General features: G+C 42.4%; 1 protein-coding gene across 1 annotated transcript in view; it reads right to left on the bottom strand.

The window, feature by feature from the left end:
• Nucleotides 1-23,492, bottom strand: part of LOC115103711 (ubiquitin carboxyl-terminal hydrolase 43-like) — a 131,130-nt gene extending 107,638 nt beyond the window's left edge. The window contains exons 1-2 of the mRNA XM_029624590.2: nucleotides 22,474-23,492; nucleotides 5,782-5,931 (exon numbers count right to left, since the gene is read on the bottom strand). Of these exons, the coding sequence (XP_029480450.2) occupies nucleotides 5,782-5,931; nucleotides 22,474-23,109 (786 nt within the window). The 5' untranslated portion in view covers nucleotides 23,110-23,492. The remainder of the gene's footprint in view (nucleotides 1-5,781; nucleotides 5,932-22,473) is intronic.
• Between the last annotated feature and the right edge of the window lie 1,192 nt (nucleotides 23,493-24,684).

Below are 24,684 nucleotides of genomic sequence, written 5' to 3'. Positions count from 1 at the left end.
TGTCGTTTTGGAGTCACTTTTATTCTAAATAAGAATAAAATGTGTTTCTGAACACTTCTGCATTCATGTGGATGCTACAATGATTATGGATAGTCCCCAAAAATGGTTAGCATGTCTTGAGGGTATGATATTTGTGTGTCGAACTTTCTCACACATCATTCTTCATGATTCATTCAGGACTATCCGTAATCATGGTAATATCCACACTAATGTAGAAGTGTTCAGAGACATATTCTTTTCTCATTTACAATAAAAGTGACTCCATTTACCATTCATTTCTACATGGCACAAAATAATCTGAAGCACAACCAAAGCAAATGCATCCAAGAAATGTGTAGTCACAACCTTTATGAAGTCATTGCATGATAGATATATGTGACCAAATACTTTTTACTACTTTAATACACACAGGTTAATTTGTCTCAATACTTTTTGGTCCCCTAAAATGGAGGTACTACGTACAAAAAGTGCTGTCATTTCTAAACGGTTCACCCAATATGGATGGAAAAACCCCTCAAATGAAAGCGGATAGTCTCCACTTTAACCTCATAGCCATTGTATCATTTAAAATCCAAAGTGCTGGGAGTACAGAGCCAGAACAAAAGATGTGTCACTGTCCCAATACTTTTGGAGCTCACTGTATAAGAAAGGTACCATTCACTCAGTGAAAGAGGCAGGCAGGGTCAGAATGTGTCTCCTCGGGTTTCTGTCAGGTCAGCAGATTGATCTGGGTCTTCTTTGCTCTCACTTGAAACGCCCGTTTCACAGGCTCTGACGACGGAGGTGTCACCCTGCCCTGCTCTCACTCTCTCTCAGCCCATCAATACATACACCCATCCCTCTATCAATCTGTTCTGTCCATTTGCTACCTGTGTGTACGCTCTACGCCGCGATGCACACAATCAGTACTCTAACACCAGCCAATGGAGAGAGAGAGAGTAGGACGGAGGAGGAAAGGAGAGCAGAGGAGACGAGGGAGGTGAGAAAGATGGAGCTATAAACAAACAGAGAATTAATTAAATTACAGAAAATAATTGGAAATGGATCACACACACATACACACAGCGTTCTCTGAAATAGCTTCTTCTTTCTCGGGCCGGGGCGTCGGCGGCAAAGCGGCTTTATGGAGCCGTGATTCAGCGGCGGCTAATGACAACCAGAGCCCTGAGCTGTTGACGTGGCATAAAGAGCCTCCTCTATAGCGTAGCCGCAGAGAAAGGCATTAGCTGTTAGGAGGCGTCGCGATGGCAGTCAATGAGAATAAGGACTTCATTGGCTAATAATAGCGGACGGAGATGAGCAAAAGCCAAAGAGGATACGGATATGAAAAGCAATGAAGCGAGGCATCATTGTAACCATCGCACACCCTAAAGGGGCAATGTGTATTTAAATTTAATTTATTAGAGATCACATTATAAGTCATAGTATGCCGTGCTTTCTCTGCCAATGTGGTACACCCTCCTCTGGTCCCTTCCCCTCTGCAGCAGCAGCCAGAGGAGAGAGGAGAGGGATGGAAAGAGAGAGAATGAGAAGGGGCATCACACAGCAGGCTGCCAATTCAACAACCTCTCCTGCTACACACAAACACACACACACACACACACACACACAATGGCCCGTTTCAGAGGCCCCGGTGGGTAAATAGTAATACAGCCATGAGTGACACAACACTCAGACGCCGCAGTGGCTAGACTCATCATTCCCATTGAGAAAGGGACCAGGGTCGTCAAGGCAATGGGATTCTAAAGCGGCCTCATATCACACATTCCGTGTCTCTTCTTCCTCAAATGCATGAATTGATTTCTGTGACCTGGCTGGGTGAATATAACAAGTACGGTGCTTTTGTACTATTCTCTTCAGGCAATGCAAGAGGAGCTGAGGAGAGGGCCCACGGTGGGGCCTTCATTCCTTAGCCTGCGGCCTGTGCTATTGGTCGACTCTTCTAACGAGCTGGCCTGCTCATTAACATTTACATTACATTTAAGTCATTTAGCAGACGCTCTTATCCAGAGCGACTTACAAATTGGTGCGTTCACCTTAAGACATCCAGTGGAACAGCCACTTTACAATAGTGCATCTAAATCTTTTAAGGGGGGGGGGGGGTGAGATGACCTGCCTCTCATCAAGAAAGTTAATAGTCAGTTATGTTGTCTATTGTTTTTGACTATGTTTGTTTATTGTAATACATATATATACACAATACCAGTCAAACAGTTGGACACACCTACCACTTAAAGGATTTTTCTTTATATTTACTATTTTCTACATTGTAGAATGATAGTGAAGACATCAAAACTATGAAATAACACATATGGAATCATGTAGTAATCAAAAAAGTGTTAAACAAATAAAATATATATTTTAGATTCTTCAAAAGAGCCACCCTTTAACTTGACAACAGCTTTGCACAATCTTGGCATTCTCTCAACCAGCTTCACCTTGAAGGAGTTCCCACATATGCTGAGCACTTATGGCTGCTTTTCCTTCACTCTGCAGTCCAACTCATCCCAAACCATCTCAATTGGGTTGAGGTCGGGTGATTGTGGAGGCCAGGTCATCTGATGCAGCACTCCATCACTCTCCTTCATGGTCAAATAGCCCTTACACAACCTGGAGGTGTGTTGGGTCATTGTCTTGTTGGAAAAAAAATGTCCCACTAAGCGCAAACCAGATGGGATGGCGTATATCACTGCAGAATGCTGTGTAGCCATGCTGGTTAAGTGTGTCTTGAATTCTAAATAAATCACAGACAGTGTTACCAGCAAAGCACCCCCACACCATCAAACCTCCTCCTCCATGCTTCACGGTGGGAATCACACATGCGGAGATCATCCGTTCACCTACTCTGCGTCTCACAAAGACACAGTGGTTGGAACCAAAAATCTCAAATTTGCACTCATCAGACCAAAGGACAGATTTCCACTGGTCTAATGTCCATTGCTCATGTTTCTTGGCCCAAGCAAGTCTCGTCTTCTTATTGTAGTTATTTAGTAGTTGTTTCTTTGGAGAAATTAGACCACGAAGGATCTGGAGAAGGTCTGTATGGAGGAGTGGGCCAAAATCCCTGCTGCAGTGTGTGCAAACCTGGTCAAGAACTACAGGAAACGTATGATCTCTGTAATTGCAAACAAAGGTTTCTGTACCAAATATTAAGTTCTGCTTTTCTGATGTATCAAATACTTATGTCATGCAATAAAATGCAAATGAGTTACTTAAAAATCATACGATGTGATTTTCTGGATTTTTGTTTTAGATTCCGTCTCTCACAGTTGAAGTGTACCTATGATAAAAAATTACAGACCTCTACATGCTTTGTGAGTAGGAAAACCTGCAAAATCAGCAGTGTATCAAATAATTTTTCTCCCCACTGTATGTACACACACGTTTACAGTGCCTTCGGAAAGTATTCAGACCCCTTGACTTTTTCAAAATGTTGTTAGGCTACAGCCTTATTCTAAAATGTATTTAAAAATGTTTCTTCTTCAAGCTACACACAATAGCTCATAATGACAAAGCAAAAACTGTTCTTGAGACATTTTTGCAAATGTATTAAATATAAAAACTGAAATAACACATTTACATAAGAATTCTGACCCTTTACTCAGTACTTTGTTGAAGCACCTTTGGCAGCAATTACAGCTTCGAGTCATTTTGGGTATGACGCTACAAGCTTGGCACACCTGTATTTGGTGAGTTTCTCCCATTCTTCTCTGCAGATCCTCTCAAGCTCTGTCAGGTTGGATGGGGAGCGTCACTGCACAGCTATTTTCAGGTCTCTCCAGAGATGTTCGATCAGGTTCAAGTCTGGGCTCTGGCTGGACCACTCAAGGACATTTAGAGACTTGTCCCGAAGCCACTCCTGACTTGCCTTGGCTTTGTGCTTAGGGTTGTTGTACTGTTGGAAGGTGAATATTTGCCCCAGTCTGAGGTCCTGAAGGCTCTGGAGCAAGTTTTCATCAAGGATCTCTCTGTACTTTGCTCCGTTCATGTTTCCCTCGATTCTGACTAATCTCTCAGTCCCTGCCGCATAAAAATAATCCCCACGGCATGATGCTGCCAACACCATGATTCACCGTGGTGCCAGGTTTTCTCCAGACGTGATGCTTGGCATTCAGGCCAAAGAGTTCAATCTTGGTTTATTCAGACCAGAGAATCTTGTTTCTCATGGTCTGAGAGTCCTTTAGGTGCCTTTTGGCAAACTCCAAGCGGGCTGTCATGTGCCTTTTACTGAAGAGTGGTTTCTGTCTGGCCACTCTACCATAAACACCTGATTGGTGGAGTTCTGCAGAGATGGTTGTCCTTCTGGAAGTTTATCCCATCTCCACAGAGGAACTCTGGAGCTCTGGCAAAGTGACCATTGGGTTCTTCTTCTTCCATTTAAGAATAATGGGAGGCCACTGTGTTCTTGGGGACATTCAATGCTGCAGACATTTTTTGGTACCCTTCCCCAGATCTGTGCCTCAACACAATCCTGTCTCAGAGGTCTACGGACAATTCCTTCGACCTCATGGCTTGGTTCTTGCTCTGACATGCACTGTCAACTGTGGGACCTTATATAGACAGGTGCCTTTCCAAATTATGTCAAATCAATCAAACCAATCAAGTTGTAGAAACATCTCAAGGATGATCAATGGAAACAGGATGCACCTGAGCTCAATTTCGAGTCTCATAGCAAAGGGTCTGAATACTTGTGTAAAACAGGTATTTCAGTTCTATTTTTAATATATATGCAAAAATGTCTAAAAACCTGTTTTTGCTTTGTCAATATGGGGTATTATGTGTAGATTGATGAGACAATTTGTTTTTAAATGTGGAAAAAAATCAAATAAATACTTTCAGAATGCACTGTGTGTATATGTATATATATATTAATATATATATACACACATATATATATATACACATATACACATATATATATATATATATATAAAGATATTTAATAGTCATCTTGGCCGGTGTCGGACACATGAAAGGACCAGTAATTTGCTTTGTTGTCATTGAGACAAGCTCTTCATATTGAGTCTCTATTATATCTCTTGAGAAGAGAAATATGCACTCAGGGGAACCTCAGAGCTGTTTTGCTCTACTGCACTAGGAGTAACCTGGTTAGGTCGTGAGCAAATCCAAGGCTTACAATATGACTCAATTGAATGCAAAAAAAAAACATGTTGATACATGCTAACCAAGTTCAATCTCAAGTTTGCTTATTAGTCCAGTGTTTCTCCTATATTCATTTAGCAAAGGTGGCCCAGCGGTGGCACTAGCGGTAGCAATCTCTCGTCCCAACGGCCCCACCCTACACTATGTACGTGTGTGTGTACGTGTCCCGCTCTAAAGTAAGTTGGTCGATGAGCAAGGCAAGACGTGTGTGCTCATGAGTGGGACACAGGTGATATGATGACTCAAGCCTCTGCAACTCTTCCACCTGAATAAGGAGCTATTATCGGCCTCTGCAACTGTACCTCTGCTCTCACACAGCTGAGACTGACGACGCTGCTACTGTAGAATGCAGAGAGCTCTTTGCATTTCGGATTGCATCCACAGTTGGATAACATAATACTACCATCACCATCACTACCAAAAACCTTACCTCAGCTAAGTTGTTGGCTACAGTACATCTATAATGTGTCATGAGTCAGGACCGATCGATCACAATAGTGATCATTCTTTTTCAAGATGTTTCAGTTTGGTGACAGGTGTTCTTATGTTGAGATGTCAACACAAGACAATGTCTATGATACCTGAATGTCTTTGTGACAGTGTTTGGTCTGCTCCTACCTTTCCGGCTTTGGTCTTGCTGCTGCTGTGGTTGTTGTTGGTGGTGGGGTTGGCATCCTCATGGACGCGGTCCAGGAGCCAGAGCAGGAACTCCAGGGCATCGTGCTGAGAGTTCCCCCTGAACTGAGAGCCGTACTTGGACACAATACTCTGGGGACAGACAGGGAGGAGGAAATCAGATGAGGACATTACAAAAGACATAAAACGACTTTCCAACAAACTACAGTAGAAGCTCAAAGATATTAACCTACAGACTGACCGGTCAACCAAACAGGGAATATCGAACACGGTCAAAAAATGATGTAGGCTATGTAGTCTGTTGGCTAAATACTCTGAGGAAAGACCGGGAGGAAGAGATTAGATACGGACAAGAAAATAAATATCAGTTAGGTTTCCAGCAAAGTCCTTTAAATCTTCCGACAAAATACATGAGCTGAGAGTTTCAAAGAAACTACTGTTCAGAGTGTTTATTTGTAGGAAAAGTTGTCTGGTGGTAAGTAAACAGCGTCTTTCGACAGTGTATTCAATCAGGTCCCCTTAGGCTCGGGGAGTAACTGATAACCTGTAATCAGTTACATGTTATTTGATAACAGAAAAATGTCAGGGGTTCTTAAACTTTTTCACGCAGGCCCCCCATTACCACAAAATCTATGGGCTAAAAAAACCAAGCTAAAAAAACATTAGCTGACATGGGCTAGTTGACCTGGACATTTCTGACAAGTTATAAATAGCTCTCTAAGGTATGCAAAGACTAACATGAACAGAAGAAAACTGATGATGCACTACTCAATTTCTAAATTGCACCTATTAAAACTTTCAGGAGTAAGTTGAACGCCAGACTGAGTTCCTTAAAAATATACTTTTCTAAACAACGACCATAAGATCACAATGCGCAATGCCAAGTGTTGACTGAAGTGGTGTAAAGCTTTTTGCCACCATTGGACTCTGGAGCAGAGCAAATGCATTCTCTAGAGTGATGAGTAAAGCTTCTCCATCTGGCAGTCCGACGGAGGAATCTGGGTTTGGCAGATGCCAGGAAAACGCTACCTGCCCGAATGTATAGTGCCAAGTGTAAAGTTTGGTGGAGGAGGAATAATGGTCTGGGGCTGTTATTCAATTTCCTCTTGACCCCTTTAGTTCCAGTGAAGGGAAATCTTAACGCTACAGCATACAATGACATTCTAAACGATTATGTGCTTTCAACTTTGCGGCAACAGTTTGGGGAAGGACCTTTCCTGTTTCAAAGCGAGGTCCATACAGGAATGGTTTGTCGAGATCGGTGTGGAATAACTTGACTGGCCTGCACAGAGCCCTGACCTAAACCCATCAAACACCTATGGGATGAATTGAAATGCCTGCTGCGAGCCAGGCCTAATCGCCCAACATCAGTGCCCAACCTCACTAATGGTCTTGAGGCTGAATGGAAGCAAGTCCCCGCAGCAATGTTCCAACATCTAGTGGAAAGCTTACTCAGAAGAATAGAGGCTGTTACAGCAGAACAGGGGGGCCCGACTCCATATTAATGCCCATGATTTCAGAATGAGATGTTAGGTGAGCAGGTGTCCACATAGTTTTGGTCATGTAGTATATATTATGACACCTTTCTGTTTTCTCAATGACATAACATTTTGCATTGAAAATGTGGAAAGTTCAAGTTTGTTTCACCTGAGCGAGTCTGACCAGAGTCAGAGACCACTATGTCTACGATGACACACCAAATGCGTTTGATTGATAATTGTTGTCTTGTTCTAATGCCTCTTTTTTTTAATTTTTTTATTTTACCTTTATTTAACCAGGTAGGCTAGTTGAGAACAAGTTCTCATTTGCAACTGCGACCTGGCCAAGATAAAGCATAGCAGTTTGACACATACAATGACACAGAGTTACACATGGAATGAACAAAAACATACAGTCAATAATACAGTAGAAAAAAAAGAAAAAAAAGTCTATATACAGTGAGTGCAAATAAGGTCAAATAAGGGAGTTAAGGCAATAAATAGGCCACAGTGGCGAAGTAATTACAATATGGAAATTAAACACTGGAATGGTAGATGTGCAAAAGATGGATGTGCAAGTAGAGATACTGTGGTGCAAAAGGAGCAAAATAAATAAATACAGTATGGGAATGAGGTAGATAGATGGGCTGTATACAGATGGGCTATGAACAGGTGCAGTGATCTGTGAGCTGCTTTGAGAGCTGGTTCTTAAAGCTAGTGAGGGAGATGGAAATCTCCAGCTTCAGTGATTTTGGCAGTTCGTTCCAGTCAGTGGCAGCAGAGAACTGGAAGGAAAGGCGACCAAAGGAGGAATTGGCTTTGGGGGTGACCAGTGAGATATACCTGCTGGAGCATGTGCTACGAGTGGGTGCTGCTATGGTGACCAGCGAGCTGAGATAGGGCGGGGTTTACCTAGCAGAAACTTGTAGATAACCTGTAGCCAGTGGGTTTGGCGACGAGTATGAAGCGAGGGCCAGCCAACGAGAGCGTACATGTCGCAGTGGTGGGTAGTATATGGGGCTTTGGTGACAAAACGGATGGCACTGTGATAGGCTACATCCAGTTTGCTGAGTAGAGTGTTGGAGGCTATTTTATAGATGACATCGCCGAAGTCAAGGATCGGTAGGATGGTCAGTTTTACGAGGGTATGTTTGGCAGCATGAGTGAAGGAAGCTTTGTTGCGAAATAGGAAGCCGATTCTAGATTTAATTTTTGATTGAAGATGCTTAATGTTAGTCTGGAAGGAGAGTTTACAGTCTAGCCAGACACCTAGGTATTTGTAGTTGTCCACGTATTCTAAGTCAGAGCCGTCCAGAGTAGTGATGTTGGATGGGCGGGCAGGTGCGGGCAATGATCGGTTGAATAGCATGCATTTAGTTTTATTTGCGTTTAAGAGCAGTTGGAGGCCACGGGAGGAGAGTTGTATGGCATTGAAGCTCGTCTGGAGGTTAGTTAACACAGTGTCCAAAGAAGGGCCAGAAGTATACAGAATGGTGTCGTCTGCGTAGAGGTGGATTAGAGAATCACCAGCAGCAAGAGCTCTTAAGGGTAAAGTAATCCAAAAGTAATCAGATTACGTTACCGAGTTTGGGCAATCCAAAAGTTACGTTACTGATCACAATTTTGGATTAGTAACTAGTAACTGTAACATTTAGAAAGTAATCTACCCAACCCTGGCTCTCCTTGAGACAGTGACGGGCGTAGCTAATAACAACACCATCATGACATCCAGGTGGCTACTTTCCATTCCCACCAGCCATTTCTCTCTCTCCCTCTCTCCTTCTATCTTCTCGCCCCATCCACTCTCTCCATTCTTTCCTCCGCCCTCTGAGTAACAAAGCCCGATTCCAGACGCTCCTCCACGCTTCATAAAAAATTGCTGCATCACACCGCCAGTGTTCTAAATATAAACATGGGACAGGATGTGAGGCCCCCTACCTTCCTACTACCTGAGATGGACCACTAATGAGCTTAATCATTATGAAGGGGGCCCTCCAAGGGAGTAGGCATGTTGACTGTGTCTGTATCTGAAATGGCTTCCTATTCCCTATGTAGTGCACTTCTTTTGACAAGGGTTCTGGTCAAAAGTAGTGCACTATATGGGGAATAGCGTGACATTTTGGACACAGACCTTTTCACTAATCCTAGTCACTCTCTCTGCCTATCAAAGGACAGTGCAGTTATGTTATGTTATGTTGCTACCCCAGAAAGGGTAAAAGGGAAAGGGGGAAACAGAGTCTGGGGTGGCGGAGAGAGTGGTGGGGACAGCAACCGATGTGTCCAAGGTTACCGTGGGCCCGCTGTGTCTGGGAAGCAGAAACCTGATGACATCACAGAGCTGTGATGGCTTCATTAGGACAGGGGGTTGAGAGAAGGAGGGCTTGGAGAGAGGGGTTATGTTCTGCTGTGTGCACACATTTTGTTGCGTTGACGTCCAGAGGTGATCCTGCTACTATGGCATGTTAATGGGTCTGCACAGCAACACTGTTGCTAAGTAAGTAAGGACCCCATCGCATCCTTCAAAAACAGATTGCACTTCTCGTTCAAAGGAATTCCCCTTGATATCTGCATAGACATATCAACATAGTCTTTACTTTTCACACCCACCCTATGCCTGAGAGGAGATAGAGGCGTAATCCCACCAAAGTAGTACGAATAACATTCTCCAACATGTTGAGGCCTGTTTGAGTAAGCCTGTATCAGCCTCCATTTATCACCATCATCATAACCAACCAAATCACAGACAGACAGCTCAGACACCTGACACTAACATTTAATGACTGGCCATGAAGATGCCAAAACAAACATGATATACTGTGTTTCTGTCCCCACGGGGAGCATGGGAATAATAATCCAGGCTATTTGGTAATCATTGAAGGGATTTGAGAGAGCCTGGGTGTAAAATGTGTTGGTTGGGACATTTTGAATCGGATTACTATATCAGGAAGTAGAAATGTCAAATGTGTTTTACACATAGTTTGTTGGATTGAATGATTTATGACTTTGTGTGTGTGTGTGTGTGTGTGTGTGTGTCACTGTGTGACAGCTGAAGATGCCAGACCATATTTGCTCGCCTCTTTAAAAGATGTTTGTACACCTCAGCTGTCTTTAGGGCACTGCTGGTCTCCAGGGTGAAGATGCATCTTATTCCATAACCACTGTAAACATAGGCAGACTACACGGTACTACAGTGCACTCTCCTACCGCCATGTCATGGTGCCTTGCAAGTTACTTCTTACTAGAGAGGTGAGGCAAACATTTGCTGGAGGGTGTGACTAGAGACAGATAGAGAGACAGAAATGATTGCAAACACTCAAAATACAGTTAAGGGTGACCTAACCTAGCCTCTTAAATAAACACAGGTACACCATTAACCTGCACAGTCTCCAGGGGCAGTTGACAAAGTCGCCCTCTCTCACCCTCTCATGTCTAAGAAGAGGTTGAGACCCCCACACTCAGGTAATAACATTACACCACACATACACACTCACACACACCACACCTGCCCTTGCATCCAAGACAGTGAGCTGGAGAGTGTTTGACTTTCCCCTGTTTAGCGTTGGTCTCACAGGTACCCCACATCACCTTCAGTGTAAACAGCTAGGTATAAGGAGAGCTCCATCGGGACTAGGAATATGCCATACATTAACAAAATGACTCCTCTCCTTCAAAAACACATCTACAGGGTCACCCCAACTCACCTCACCCCAACCTGGCCTGTCAAATGGACCTTGTTAGATTCCACAATGACACTCTGGGAGGGAGAACCATGAGGAATTATGACATTACATAAGCTTTAGAGTTTGTGATGTTGACCCACACAAGCAAGAGCTTGGGCACACACACACACACAAAAGAGTAGATGTTGCTGCATAGTGGGAATGAGGCTGGACGGTATCCATCAACATAATTTCTGGCACCTCCATTCCTTTTACATTTTTCTACAGCAGCCTTGTGTTGCTGGTTGGCGATCCTCTCCTCCGCTGACCAGGCAGACACTGACGTGTCATCAATTAATTCCTCTCCTGCCCTGCCTCTCCTTCCATTCCCTCCACTCAATAAAGCCTACCCCTTCTGCTCCCTCCCTTTTTCCTCATACTCCATCTCCCTCGTTCCCTCTCCCATTTTCACCATTCTTTCCACTCATCAATCTCAGCTGAGCTCCAGACGACCCAGCCTCCCCCCGTTTCTCCCCTGGAGAGAAACACAAACCTTGGCCCACCGCAGTCCCGGCCACCAAGCAAATGCTCTTGCCTGTCTCCTGGCTCCTGTCTCCTGTCTCCTGGCTCCCCACGCTAGACGCCCCCGTCTGAGTTTTTTTAAGCCTAAAACTCTTTGATCCTGATTAATCTGAGTTATACTGTATCTGAATTCACCCCAAAAAATATATATGATGGCAGAGGACGTACTAGTTTGGATGCTAGACTTCATGTATTCACCTCCAAAAGAATGAAAACCACTATTTATTATGGCAAGACAACATAAGATTTTGGATGCAAGGCTCTCCAAGATTTCATTTCCTCAATATTCTCGGTAACATAACATGAAATTCTCCTCCAGATATGCTGCCAGTGTGTCGAGAGAGTAAAGCCTAAAGCCTTTGCCTTGTCTCCGCGACGACGACCCTAATGTGGGATTTACTACCATCAAGAATAAAGAAGGAAACATAGTATGAATTGTGATTGGTCATAATCATCTTTGAGTGGTTTACAGCCTGGGAAAGGCTCTCTGTTAACACTACTGTAATGGAGAAGTTTAAACTCCTATAGTTGCATCCCAAATGGTACCATACTTCCTATAAAGTGCACTACTTTTGAGCAGGGTCCATAGGGCTCTGGTATATAAAAAAGTGCACTTTGTAGGTAATAGGGTGCCATTTGGGACGCACACTCTACAACTTACAGTAAATGTGCAATTGTTTGGGAAGAACGAGGGTCTGAGCTGTTACTGTATCCTCAATCCACTAGTACATATTTGGGGTGGCCAAACAGCAGCCCTACCACATAATTTACAATAAAGCTGAACAATGGAGTAAAATAACCTCATCATTTGGGATATGGTAGGGTAAGACAGTTGTACTAAGCTCATGAGGCATTTGTGTTGTATTCTTCAAGAATCAATGGGTGTTCTGTATATCATTAATTAAAATGACCACTGAACAGCTGTAAATATTGCAGATTGCTCCTTTAACGGTTTCTGTGCCATTCTCTTCACTATGATAAAGTGGGGAGTAATGTCGTTCCAGCCACCTTCTACGTGATTGGGTGGTCTTACAGCCTATAGCGTAGTTGAAATTGAACCTAGACCATTAATCATGGTGTTGAATACATCCATCAGAAATTTGCTCAAATTGCAGTACTTACATTGCCATATCACAGACATATTTCTCACTGTGGTTTTCATTATATTGTTTTGTCAGAGCTTTTCGGGTAAAATGAAGTAGTAATGCCATGACAATTTCTGAGTAGAGAGAGAGAGAGAGAGAGCGAGAGAGACTGTGTGTGTCAGTACCGTAGCTCTTGAAAGAAAGCAGAGAGAGGAAAACACAAACACTGCCTGTGCTCCAAAACAACCAACATGACACCCACTCACACCCACCACCGCCTACACAGGAGTCATGGAAGAACATGATACAACCACCACCTCCAGACTCAGCAAGGATAGTGAGGGAAGGGAAAAGCTCGCAGAGCCAATTTCTATCCTCACACAGTCACTGTTGAACTTGTTCACCAGGCCAATGCCTCTGACTGGTGCTCTTTAAAAGCACACTGACATTGACAAAAACAATTAGCTGTCAAAGAACCACTGTGCAGAATCCTTCCTCATCACAAACTAGTACCATTCATACAGGGGACAGGAGTAAATGGATAGGTGGGTGTTTTCCTGTCTTTCACCAACACGATTTCTTGTTTGTTTTGGAGCTCACTGCTGCACTCTCCATACGCACCAGTGGAGCTTGCTCAGTAGGGGGTCTCCACCTTTCCCAGGCTAAATGCACTGGGCTGCACTGCTACAGCAGTAAACATCCACATCTCACCCATAGAGGACCAACAGATAGAAATCAGTGTATTGTTCAAGTCAAAGCCATCCGTACAACTTTTTTTATTTTTTTACCTTTATTTAACCAGGAAAGGCTCATTGAGATTCAAATCTCTTTTTCAAGAGCGCCCTGGCCAAGATAGGCAGCACCAAGTCATTACATAAAAATTACAGACAGACAACATGAAAAACTACAAGTAATCTAGTAAAAACCATTGAATTCACAAGAATATAAAACAGCAAATTAAAAACATTGACAGAATCAGCCTCAAAATCCTTCATCTGTGATTTAAAAACACCAATCGGGACTAGTTCTTACAGTTTAAAAGTATTTTGTAAGGTGTTCCAAGACGATGGCGCAGAGTACATAAAAGCCCTTTTACCAAATTCAGTTCGGACATCTGGAACAGTTAGCAGGACAAAGTCCAGCGAACGAACAGAGTACCCACCACATTTCTGAACAATAAAAATGCACAAATAAAAAGGTAGTAAACCCCAAATGGCTTTGTAAATAAAAGTATACCAATGACTGAGCCTACGAGTGACTAGAGAAGGCCAGCAACCCTGGTGTACAAAGTGCAGTGGTGCGTAAGGGTTTTGTAGTTTAAAATAAATCTCAAAGTGCCATGGTAAAGAGTGTCAATTGATCTCAAACATTTTTTTGTAAGTTGTTGAATATGCAATTTAAAAGAGAGGCCGTCATCAATTAAAATTCCAAGATATTTATATGAGGTTACAACCTCAATCTCCTTGCCGTGACAGGTAGTAATTAGGTGAAAGGTTCAGAGGTCTATTTCTTGCATTAGAAAACACCATTAGTTTAGTTTTGTCAGTAATGAGGATAAGCTTCAATTGACACAAGGTATGTTGAACAGTATAAAAAGCAGTTCGCATGTTCTGGAAAGCTTTTGTAAGAGACGAGGCACAACAGTAAATAACAGTATCATCAGCATAAAAAATAAGTTGTGCATTTTGGACATTTTTGTCTAAGTCATTTATATAAATAGTGAATGAGAGAGGACCAAGTACAGAGCCTTGGGGCACACCATTCAAGACAGACAATTTAACAGACATAAGCACCTCAAATCAACTGCAGTGAGAGGAGGGAATGAATGAGAATGAACGAGGGAATACCTATACCCAAGGGCAATTGATTATTCAATAGATCTGAGTACTAATTTTGAGAGACTGCACACAAAACTTAACATATAAACTTCAAAAGTATCTCACTTGGCCCTACCTGTTCTGAAGCTTATGAAATCCTTCACCTCAAAGTCCTCTATCTTTGCATCGCAGTTCGATTTCCACAAATTACTGCTGTAAGCATAATTAGATTAAAGCCTATTAGCCAAACCAAATCAAAATGTCCTAATACAGAATTCTGGTACCATCTATATTTGCAGCATAGGTCCAAAGGTTCCAGCAAATGAGAGTAAGCAATGTCATTCATCCAGGCCCTGGGGTATTCGCTTTGGGCACTGTGCCCCTGGAGGACCAGCCACAGGTGTCCCTGAGGGGCCAGACCATAGACATACAGTTGGAAGTTTACATACAAGTCGGAAGTTTACATACACGTAGGTTGGAGTCATTAAAACTCGTTTTGCAACCACTCCATAAATTTCATGTTAACAAACTATAGTTTTGGCAAGTCAGTCAGGACATCTACTTTGTGCATGACACAAGTCATTTTTCCAACAATTGTTTACAGACAGATTATTTCACTTATAATTCACTGTATCACAATTCCAGTGAGTCAGAAGTTTAACATACACTAAGTTGACTGGGCCTTTAAACAGCTTGGAAAATTCCAGAAGATTATGTCATGGCTTTAGAAGCATCTGATAGGCTAATTGACATCATTTGAGTCAATTGAAGACATACCTATGGATGTATTTCAAGGCCTACCTTCAAACTCAGTGCCTCTTTGCTTGACATCATGGGAAAATCAAAAGAAATCAGCCAAGACCACATCATTTTTTTTGTTATTGATCTCCACAAGTCCAATTTCCAAATGCCTGAAGGTACCACTTTCATCTGTACAAACAATGTACACAAGTATAAACACCATGGGACCACGCAGCCGTCATACCGCTCAGGAAGGAGACATGCTCTGTCTCTTAGAGATGAACATACTTTGGTGCGAAAAGTGCAAATCAATTCCAGAACAAAAGCAAAGGACCTTGTGAAGATGCTGGAGGAAACAGGTACAAAAGTATCTATTTCCACAGTAAAACAAGTCCTATTTTGACATAACCTGAAAGGCCACTCAGCAAGGAAGAAGCCACTGCTCCAAAACCGCCATAAAAAAAAGCCAGACTACGGTTTGCAACTGCACATGGGGACAAAGATCATACTTTTTGGAGAAATGTCCTCTGGTCTGATGAAACAAAAATAGAACTGTTTGGCCATAATGGCCATTGTTATGTTTGGAGGAAAAAGGGGGAGGCTTGCAAGCCGAACAACACCATCCCAACCGTGAAGCACGGGTGTGGCAGCATCATGTTGTGGGGGTGGTTTGCTGCAGGAGGGACTGGTGCACTTCACAAAATAGATGGCATCACGAGTAGAGGTCGACCGATTAATCGGAATGGCTGATTAATTGGGGCCGATTTCAAGTTTTCATAACAGTCGGTAATCTGCATTTTTGGACACCGATTATGGCCGGTTACATTGCACTCCATGAGGAGACTGCGTGGCAGGCTGACTACCTGTTATGCGAGTGCAGCAAGGAGCCAAGGTAAGGTGCTAGCTAGCATTAAACGTATCTTATAAAAAACATTCAATCTTAACATAATCACTAGTTAACTACACATGGTTGATGATATTACTAGTTAATATAGCTTGCCCTGCATTGCATATAATCGATGCGGTGCCTGTTAATTTATCATTGAATCACAGCCTACTTCGCCAAACGAGTGATTTAACAAGCGCATTCATGAAAAAAGCACTGTCGTTGTCACATTCTGACCATAGTTCTGTTAGTTTATTCTTTGTTTTAGTATGGTCAGGGTGTGAGTTGGGGTAGGCAGTCTATGCTTGTTTTTCTATGTTGGTTTTTGTGTTCGGCCTAGTATGGTTCTCAATCAGAGGCAGATGTCGTTAGTTGTCTCTGATTGAGAATCATACTTAGGTAGCCTGGGTTTCACTTTTGGTTTGTGGGTGTTTGTTTCCGTGTGAGTGTTTGGGCCACACGGTACTGTTTCGGTTTTGTATATTTCACAGCACTTTCCTGCGTTTGCTAGCAGCTCTTTACAATGCTTCAAGCATTGCGCTGTTTATGACTTCAAGCCTATCAACTCCCGAGATTAGGCTGGCAATACAAAAGTACCTATTTGAACATCCAATAGTTAAAGGTGAAATATGAAATACAAATGGTATAGAGAGAAATAGTCCTATAATAACTACATCCTAAAACGTCTTACCTGGGAATATTGAAGACTCATGTTAAAAGGAACCACCAGCTTTCATATGTTCTCATGTTCTGAGCAAGGAACTTAAACGTTAGCTTTTTTACATGGAACATATTGCACTTTTACTTTCTTCTCCAACACTTTGTTTTTGCATTATTTAAACCAAATTGAACATGTTTCATTATTTATTTGAGACTAAATTGATTTTATTGATGTATTATACTAAGTTAAAATAAAAGTGTTCATTGTTCATTCAGTATTGTTGTAATTGTCATTAATACAAATATATATATACACAAATCGGCCGATTGATCGGTATCGGCTTTATTTGGTCCTCCAATAATCGGTATCGGCTTTAAAAAAATCATAATCGGTCGACCTCTAATCACGAGGAAGGAAAATGATGTGGATATATTGAAGCAAATGGGTCTTCCAAATGGACAATGACCCCAAGCATACTTCCAAAGTTGCGGCAAAACGGCTTAAGGACAACAAAGTCAAGGTATTAGAGTGGCATCACAAAGCCCTGACCTCAATCCCATAGACAATTTGTGGGCAGAAACTAAAAAAGCGTGTCCGAGCAAGGAGGCCTACAAACCTGACTCAGTTACACCAGCTCTGTCGAGAGGAATGGGACAAAATTCACCCAACTTATTGTGGGAAGCTTGTGGAAGGCTACCCAAACCGTTTGACCCATGTTAAACAATTTAAAGGCAATGCTACCAAATACTAATTGAGTGTATGTAAACTTCCAACCCACTGGGAATGTGATGAAAGACATTATTCTGACATTTCAGATTCTTAAAATAAAGTGGTGATCCTAACTGACCTAAGACAAATTTTTACTAGGATTAAATGTCAGGAATTGTGAAAAACTGAGTTGAAATGTATTTGGCTAAGGTGTATGCAAACTTCCGACTTCAACTCTAAATATTCATACATCATCAGGCCAGACAGACACCTGCGCAGACTCAGCCGTCTGGTATCCTGGCAGTCCCTGACCACAGTGTTGACTTGGTCTGGCTCACTCTCATCAGCACTCGGGAAAACTCCACCACCCCTACATGTGAAGTACCACTCCCTTCCAACCAGTAAGGACATCCAGGGAATGCAGACAAGCTACCTCACCTGGGTTTGTTGCAGGTGGGAGCCACATGGCACACCCACAGCATGCTTATTAGTTAGAAAATGTGCCCTGATGTGTGGTCAATGGTCATTAGGCAATAGGCATTGACACATGGTTTGGACCATGTTTGTGTGGGGGGGGAAAGAAAAAGAGAACCCGAATTTCGACATTAATCCAAACATATGGGCGTTTTGACACTGCCTGTACTGCTAGCACATGTCTCACCTGTTTTGACCGTTGCCACAGGGTCCTCCCCTGAAATGCTACCTGTCTGCTTACACAGAAATAGGACGTGAGAACTGTTGAGTCGGTTCTGACTAGAGGGAGTACAGATACGACCGGAAATGACTTTTTCATAGCAGGTTAAGAGAATTTACGCAGCAGGTTAATTAAGATAATTAACGTGGCAGGTTAGGAGACTTACTGTAGGTTAAGGTTAGGAAACGGTTTAGGCGTAGGGTTAGTTAAAATGCCTCCGATCTTAGCTGTACTCCCTCCAGTCACAACCCACTAGGCACACCACTTCATTTCAGTGTGGAAATGTGGGTAAAATTTGGTTGAGAGGTTGATCAATAAGATTTCAACTTTTATTCACTCATTCATAAAAACAGCCAGAAGTTTGTTGAATTCCCAATGTGTTATCACTATGCTTTCAGCCATCTAAAAGCACAACCAAATTCCATTGAAAAAACAATGTCAGATATTTTGGATTTATACAACAACTTAATGTGTTATTACTGTGCTTCATCTAAAACCACAAACCAAATTTTTTTTATTTTTTTTTTCACCTTTATTTAACCAGGCTAGTAGGCTAGTTAGGAACAAGTTCTCATTTGCAACTGCGACCTGGCCAAGGTAAACGCGTAGCAATTCGACACATACAACTACACAGAGTTACACATGGAATAAACAAAACATACAGTCAATAATACAGTAGAACAAAAGAAAACAAAAAGTCTATATACAGTGAGTGCAAATGAGGTAAGTTAAGGAAATAAATAGACCATGGTGGCGAAGTAATTACAATATAGCAATTAAACACTGGAATGGTAGATCGGCAGAAGATGAATGTGCAGGTAGAGATACTGGGGTGCAAAGGAGCAAAATAAATACCAGTATGGGGATGAGGTAGGTAATTAGATGGGCTGTTTACAGAAAAGCTAAGTACAGGTGCAGTGATCTGTAAACTGCTCTGACAGCTGGTGCTTAAAGCTAGTGAGGGAGATGTGAGTCTCCAGCTTCAGAGATTTTTGCAATTTGTTCCAGTCATGGGCAGCAGAAAACTGGAAGGAAAGACGACCAAAGGAGGAATTGGCTTTGGGGGTGACCAGTGAGATATACCTGCTGGAGAGCGTGCTACGAGTGAGTGCTGCTATGGTGACCAATGAGCTGAGATAAGACGGGGCTTTACCTAGCAGAGACTTGTAGATAACCTGTAGCCAGTGGGTTTGGCGACGAGTATGAAGCGAGGGCCAACCAACGAGAGCGTACAGGTCGCAATGGTGGGTAGTGTATGGGGCTTTGGTGACAAAACGGATGGCACTGTGATAGACTGCATCCAGTTTGTTGAGTAGAGTGTTGGAGGCTATTTTATAGATGACATCACCGAAGTCGAGGATCGGGGATGGTAGTTTTACGAGGGTATGTTTGGCAGCATGAATGAAGGATGCTTTGTTGCGATATAGGAAGCCGATTCTAGATTTAATTTTGGATTGGAGATGCTTAATGTGAATCTGGAAGGAGAGTTTACAGTCTAACCAGACACCCAGGTATTTGTAGTTGTCCACGTATTCTATGTCAGAGCCGTCCAGAGTAGTGATGCTGGACGGGCGAGCAGGTGCGGGCAGCGATCGATTGAAAAGCATGCATTTAATTTTACTTGCGTTTAAGAGCAGTTGGAGGCCACGGAAGGAGAGTTGTATGGCATTGAAGCTCGTCTGCAGGTTAGTTAACACAGTGTCCAAGGAGGGGCCAGAAGTATACAGAATGGTGTCATCTGCGTAGAGGTGGATCAGAGAATCACCAGCAGCAAGAGCAACATCATTGATGTATACAGAAAAGAGAGTCGGCCCGAGAATTGAACCCTGTGGCACACCCATAGAGACTGTCAGAGGTCCAGACAACAGGCCCTCCGATTTGACACACTGAACTCTATCAGAGAAGTAGTTGGTAAACCAGGCGAGGCAATCATTTGAGAAACCAAGGCTGTTGAGTCTGCCAATAAGAATGTGGTGATTGACAGAGTCGAAAGCCTTGGCCAGGTTGATGAATACGGCTGCACAGTAATGTCTGTTATCGATGGCGGTTATGATGTCGTTTAGAACCTTGAGCGTGGCTGAGGTGCACCCATGACCAGCTCTGAAACCAGATTGCATAGCGGAGAAGGTATGGTGGGATTCGAAATGGTCAGTAATCTGTTTGTTAACTTGGCTTTTGAAGACCTTCGAAAGACAGGGTAGGATTGATATAGGTCTGTAGCAGTTTGGGTCTAGAGTGTCACCCCCTTTGAAGAGGGGGATGACCGCGGCAGCTTTCCAATCTTTGGGAATCTCAGACGATACGAAAGAGAGGTTGAACAGGCTAGTAATAGGGGTTGCAACCTTTTTGGCAGATAATTTTAGAAAAAAAATGGTGGGGGCTTTGGCGGGTTGCTGTGGAGGGTGCCGGGCAGTTGACCGGGGTAGGGGTAGCCATGTGGAAAGCATGGCCAGCCATAGAGAAATGTTTATTGAAATTCTCAATTATAGTGGATTTATCGGTGGTGACAATGTTTCCTAGCCTCAGAGCAGTAGGCAGCTGGGAAGAGGTGATCTTATTCTCCATGGACTTAACAGTGTCCCAGAACTTTTTTGAGTTAGTACTACAGGATGCAAATTTCTGTTTGAAAAAGCTTGCCTTAGCTTTTCTAACTGCCTGTGTATCTTTGTTCCTAACTTCCCTGAAAAGTTGCATATTGGGGGGCTATTCGATGCTAATGCAGAACGCCACAGAATGTTTTTGTGCTGGTCAAGGGCAGACAGGTCTGGCGTGAACCAAGGACTATATCTATTCATAGTTCAAAATTTTTTAAATCCAATGACCTGGATTGCAGTTGAGATTACATTAAAAATGGATAGAGCAAGTGATCAATGCTGTTTGATATTCTGCACAGATTATTATAGCACTTGTGAAGATCTCCAGAGTCATGCGACCTCTGCATGTTATCGTAAAACATGCACACTTTCTATGATTACATAAGAAGAACATTTCTGTTACAGTAGGCTAACCTCAAAATGTCACCATTGATGTGTGACTCATTTTAAGGTTGAATAAATGTTGTTTCATTTGTAAGAGCCTTGACTTTAGGCTATTTACTGTATAACAAAAGTAATATTGAATTGTGTTTGTATGGAACTATCCAGGCAGAAGATACATCTCCTTCAAATGTTGATATTTGGTTGCGTTGCCAACCACACTATTCAATATCCAGTTTGTCTATAAATTAATAATTGATATGTTGTATTCACGTCTCCATCTCAACCCAAAATGTAAGTTAAAGAATAAGACTAAATCTAATCTAACTTAAAATCCTATTCTTTAACTTCAATTTTTCGTTGAGATAGAGGTGAATCCAACATATTTATGATTAACTTGAAGATTACATTTGAAATCTACCAAATCTATGTATTATCTATTTTTAGTTGAACCCTGGGTTGAATTGAAACAATAGCTGTTGATGTCTTTGCAAATGCTATATAGGCCTAAATAGTATCATTGATGATACAGTGTATGACTTATGAAGTATGTTTACATTTCATTTACTTTGTTAAACCTACCCATTGGAATGACTTCGATAGCAACAGCAAATATATTTAGCTATTAGGAGATCTCTCAATAATCATTCCTACGATAACTAATAGTCAGTGATAGTAGACAGTGACAAATATTAAAGCTAGGCTTGGTTAAAACCCTGAATGGGAGACCAAATGAATGGCTGTAGATAAATCAACTCTCCAGCTTATTGTATTTTGCTGATTGTGGATATAACATTGAAGATCTGACATTGTTACAAATTCAACATATTTTAGCACATACAAGGTATGCCTATGTTGAAAATTGGTTACAATGATGACATAATCCTGTGGTTGAAATTTCACCCCAAATTCACCATCAAAACAACATTGATGATTTTTTTTCAAATCCAATGTATTTCCACGTAGATTCCACGTCACAATACGTTGACAAATTATGTTGAAACAACGTTGATTCAACCAGCTTGTGTCCAGTGGAAACCTGTTGAGTCTGACCGTTGATATTGCCGCCCACACATAGGCCTACTGTTATTACTATGACAAACCCTCATTGTGAAAGGAACGATGTGTTCTCTTTAGTTAAATATTTATTTTTCTTTTTGAATCATTCGCAAATTCCTATCCTTGTAGAATGAAATGCTGTGCTGGAAACTGTAGCCGACTCGGTGGGCACGCGATTGCTCCGAGCTTTGAACATTTGTCATGATCAGAGTCGCACTGAAGCCGTAAATAGGTCTATAGGTGAACAAGAGCGGGTACTGTTATGGAAATGAACCAATTAAGCCTCCAACATGAGTTGTGTTTGAAGTGTTTTTACACAAGCGACTCACCTTGAATTCCACGGACAGTTGAGGGGTATATTCAAGGGTCCAAAGCGCCCGCACCAAGGACGCCAACTGTGTGGTCACCTCACCCCTGGCAAGTTGCGCGTCCTCGTTTTTTACAATTCCGTTTACTCTCCCCTGACACAAATCAGACTTGTATTGTTCCAAACCAAGGTACTCGGCCAGCAGGTCCGTATTACTGAGGCACTGAACCACCGCATTCATGAAACAAGTGTTTCCATGATTCTTCAGCCCAAGGACTCCGGGAGTTTTGTCGCCATAGCACCACGACAGCCTGTCTTTTATAGATCCATGAGAAGACAAAGTTGAGGCGCTCTTTTTCACCTTAATCTCCCTCGAGACCTGAAGTTCTTCTTTATTCAAATTCCCTGAGTTGGCACTCAACGTGCACGCGGCGCTGTCTCTGAACCCGCCATCATCATCCTCACCGTCAGGTGGCTCGACGTCGCCGAAGTGTGCCAAAGTTCCCAAAGTTTTCAGTATCCTGCTCATAAAATTCCCAACGGACTTCAACGATTTCCTTCTGAAAAGCTTCCCGGCTTTGTATTTCTTCTCTTTGCGTTTTGTAGATTTGGTTTTCATGGACTGTTTCCTTATCTTATTCTCCTTGTGGTTATCCATGGTGGTTGGTTATTTACCTGGTAACGTTAACAAGAAGTGAAAACGAAACAACTACTGAAGCAATAGACGCCTACCTGTCTGCCCTACCCCTCCTCCTCTCGAAACCACTCCGGTATCTGCTAATAGACAATACCGAGGTTTAGGCACATGACTAAACAATGTCCCTCAGACATTCCGGTAATTCCCGCCAGGTCTCGGCGCGCCCTTGTCATACTGTTTCGCTGGTAAAATGGTGAAGCAGCGGGCACCTGTAACCAGTAACCACTGTGTAGGTGAGTTGTCTTCAACTCCATGGTCCTCGGTCGTAGTGAGGCTCAGTACTTCCTCGTCGTTTACTAGGCACATACAGCTGGCGGTCTTTCTCTCTCCCTCCCTCGCCACTCCGAGCGCTGCTGGAGTGGTTTTCTGTTTGGTGGATAGTGCGCGTTATTCCCGCCCTCCTACAATTTTAGACTATATTAAATCAAATCAATGTGTATTGGTCACATCCAATGTTTAGCGGATGTTATTGGGGGTGTAGCGAAATGCTTGTGCTTCTAGTTCCGACAGGGCGGCAATATCTAACAAGTAATATCTATCAATTTAACAACATATACACAATACACACAAATCTAAGTAAAGGGATGGAATTAAGAATATATAAATATATGGACAAGCCATGTCAGAGCGGCATAGACTAAGATACAGTAGAAAAGTATAGAAGGCAGTATATACATATGAGATGAGTCATGCAAAATATGTAAACACTATTAAAGTGAAATTATTAACGTGACTAGTGTTCCATTTATTAAAGTGTTCCACATTGAAGGTGGCGCACGTAGTGACACGACTCTGAAACGGATGGATATTAGGCTTATAGGCAACTTAAACAAGCTTGCTGACACTCATTTAGTAACAGGCTTATAAACTTCCCTTATAATTAGATGCACGATAAGGACTATTGTGTATAGTTGAATCAAAAACTATTGCAAGCGTTCTGTAGGCCTATATGAACAAATACTGAACCTATTTGTATCAGCAATTCAAGGTCTGCACTTTCTTTCCGTTTTTACTATTATCTATATTGGCATGATGCGAGTAGGCTACAGTGCATGGTCCCAACGGAAAAAAGAATGATATTTTTGAGGTGTGTAGGAGCCCCCTACTGTTTTAGGCAGAGATTGTTCTGCGTCCTGGTGATAGGACACTAATAGACTGCACCTGCACCATCCTATCCTCTGATGGAACGCCTCATCTAATAATGCACTGTTGGAGATTTTACTGCACTGTTAGGAGATATTACTGCACTGTTGGAGATATTACTGCACTGTTGGTGCTAGAAACATAAGCATTTTTTTCTGCACCTGCGATTACGTCTGCAAATCTGTGGACACGACCAATCAACTTTTGATTGGATTATTCATCACGACTATCACACAAATGTCCTAAAAATAATTTTGTCAGGCTGGCACATCCCCCTGCCTCACTGCGATCTGGAGACACACACGTGGAGGAATCAAATGACGGGAAAGACACAGAGAATAAATGGTCTTAATGCTACTTGGTAGTGCATGTTTTGTACCGCAGAGGACATAC

Source organism: Oncorhynchus nerka, linkage group LG21 (assembly GCF_034236695.1).
Source record: "Oncorhynchus nerka isolate Pitt River linkage group LG21, Oner_Uvic_2.0, whole genome shotgun sequence".
Lineage (NCBI taxonomy): Eukaryota > Metazoa > Chordata > Actinopteri > Salmoniformes > Salmonidae > Oncorhynchus > Oncorhynchus nerka.
The sequence above is the reverse complement of the archived record's forward strand: the minus strand, read 5'-3'. Positions and strand labels throughout refer to the sequence as shown.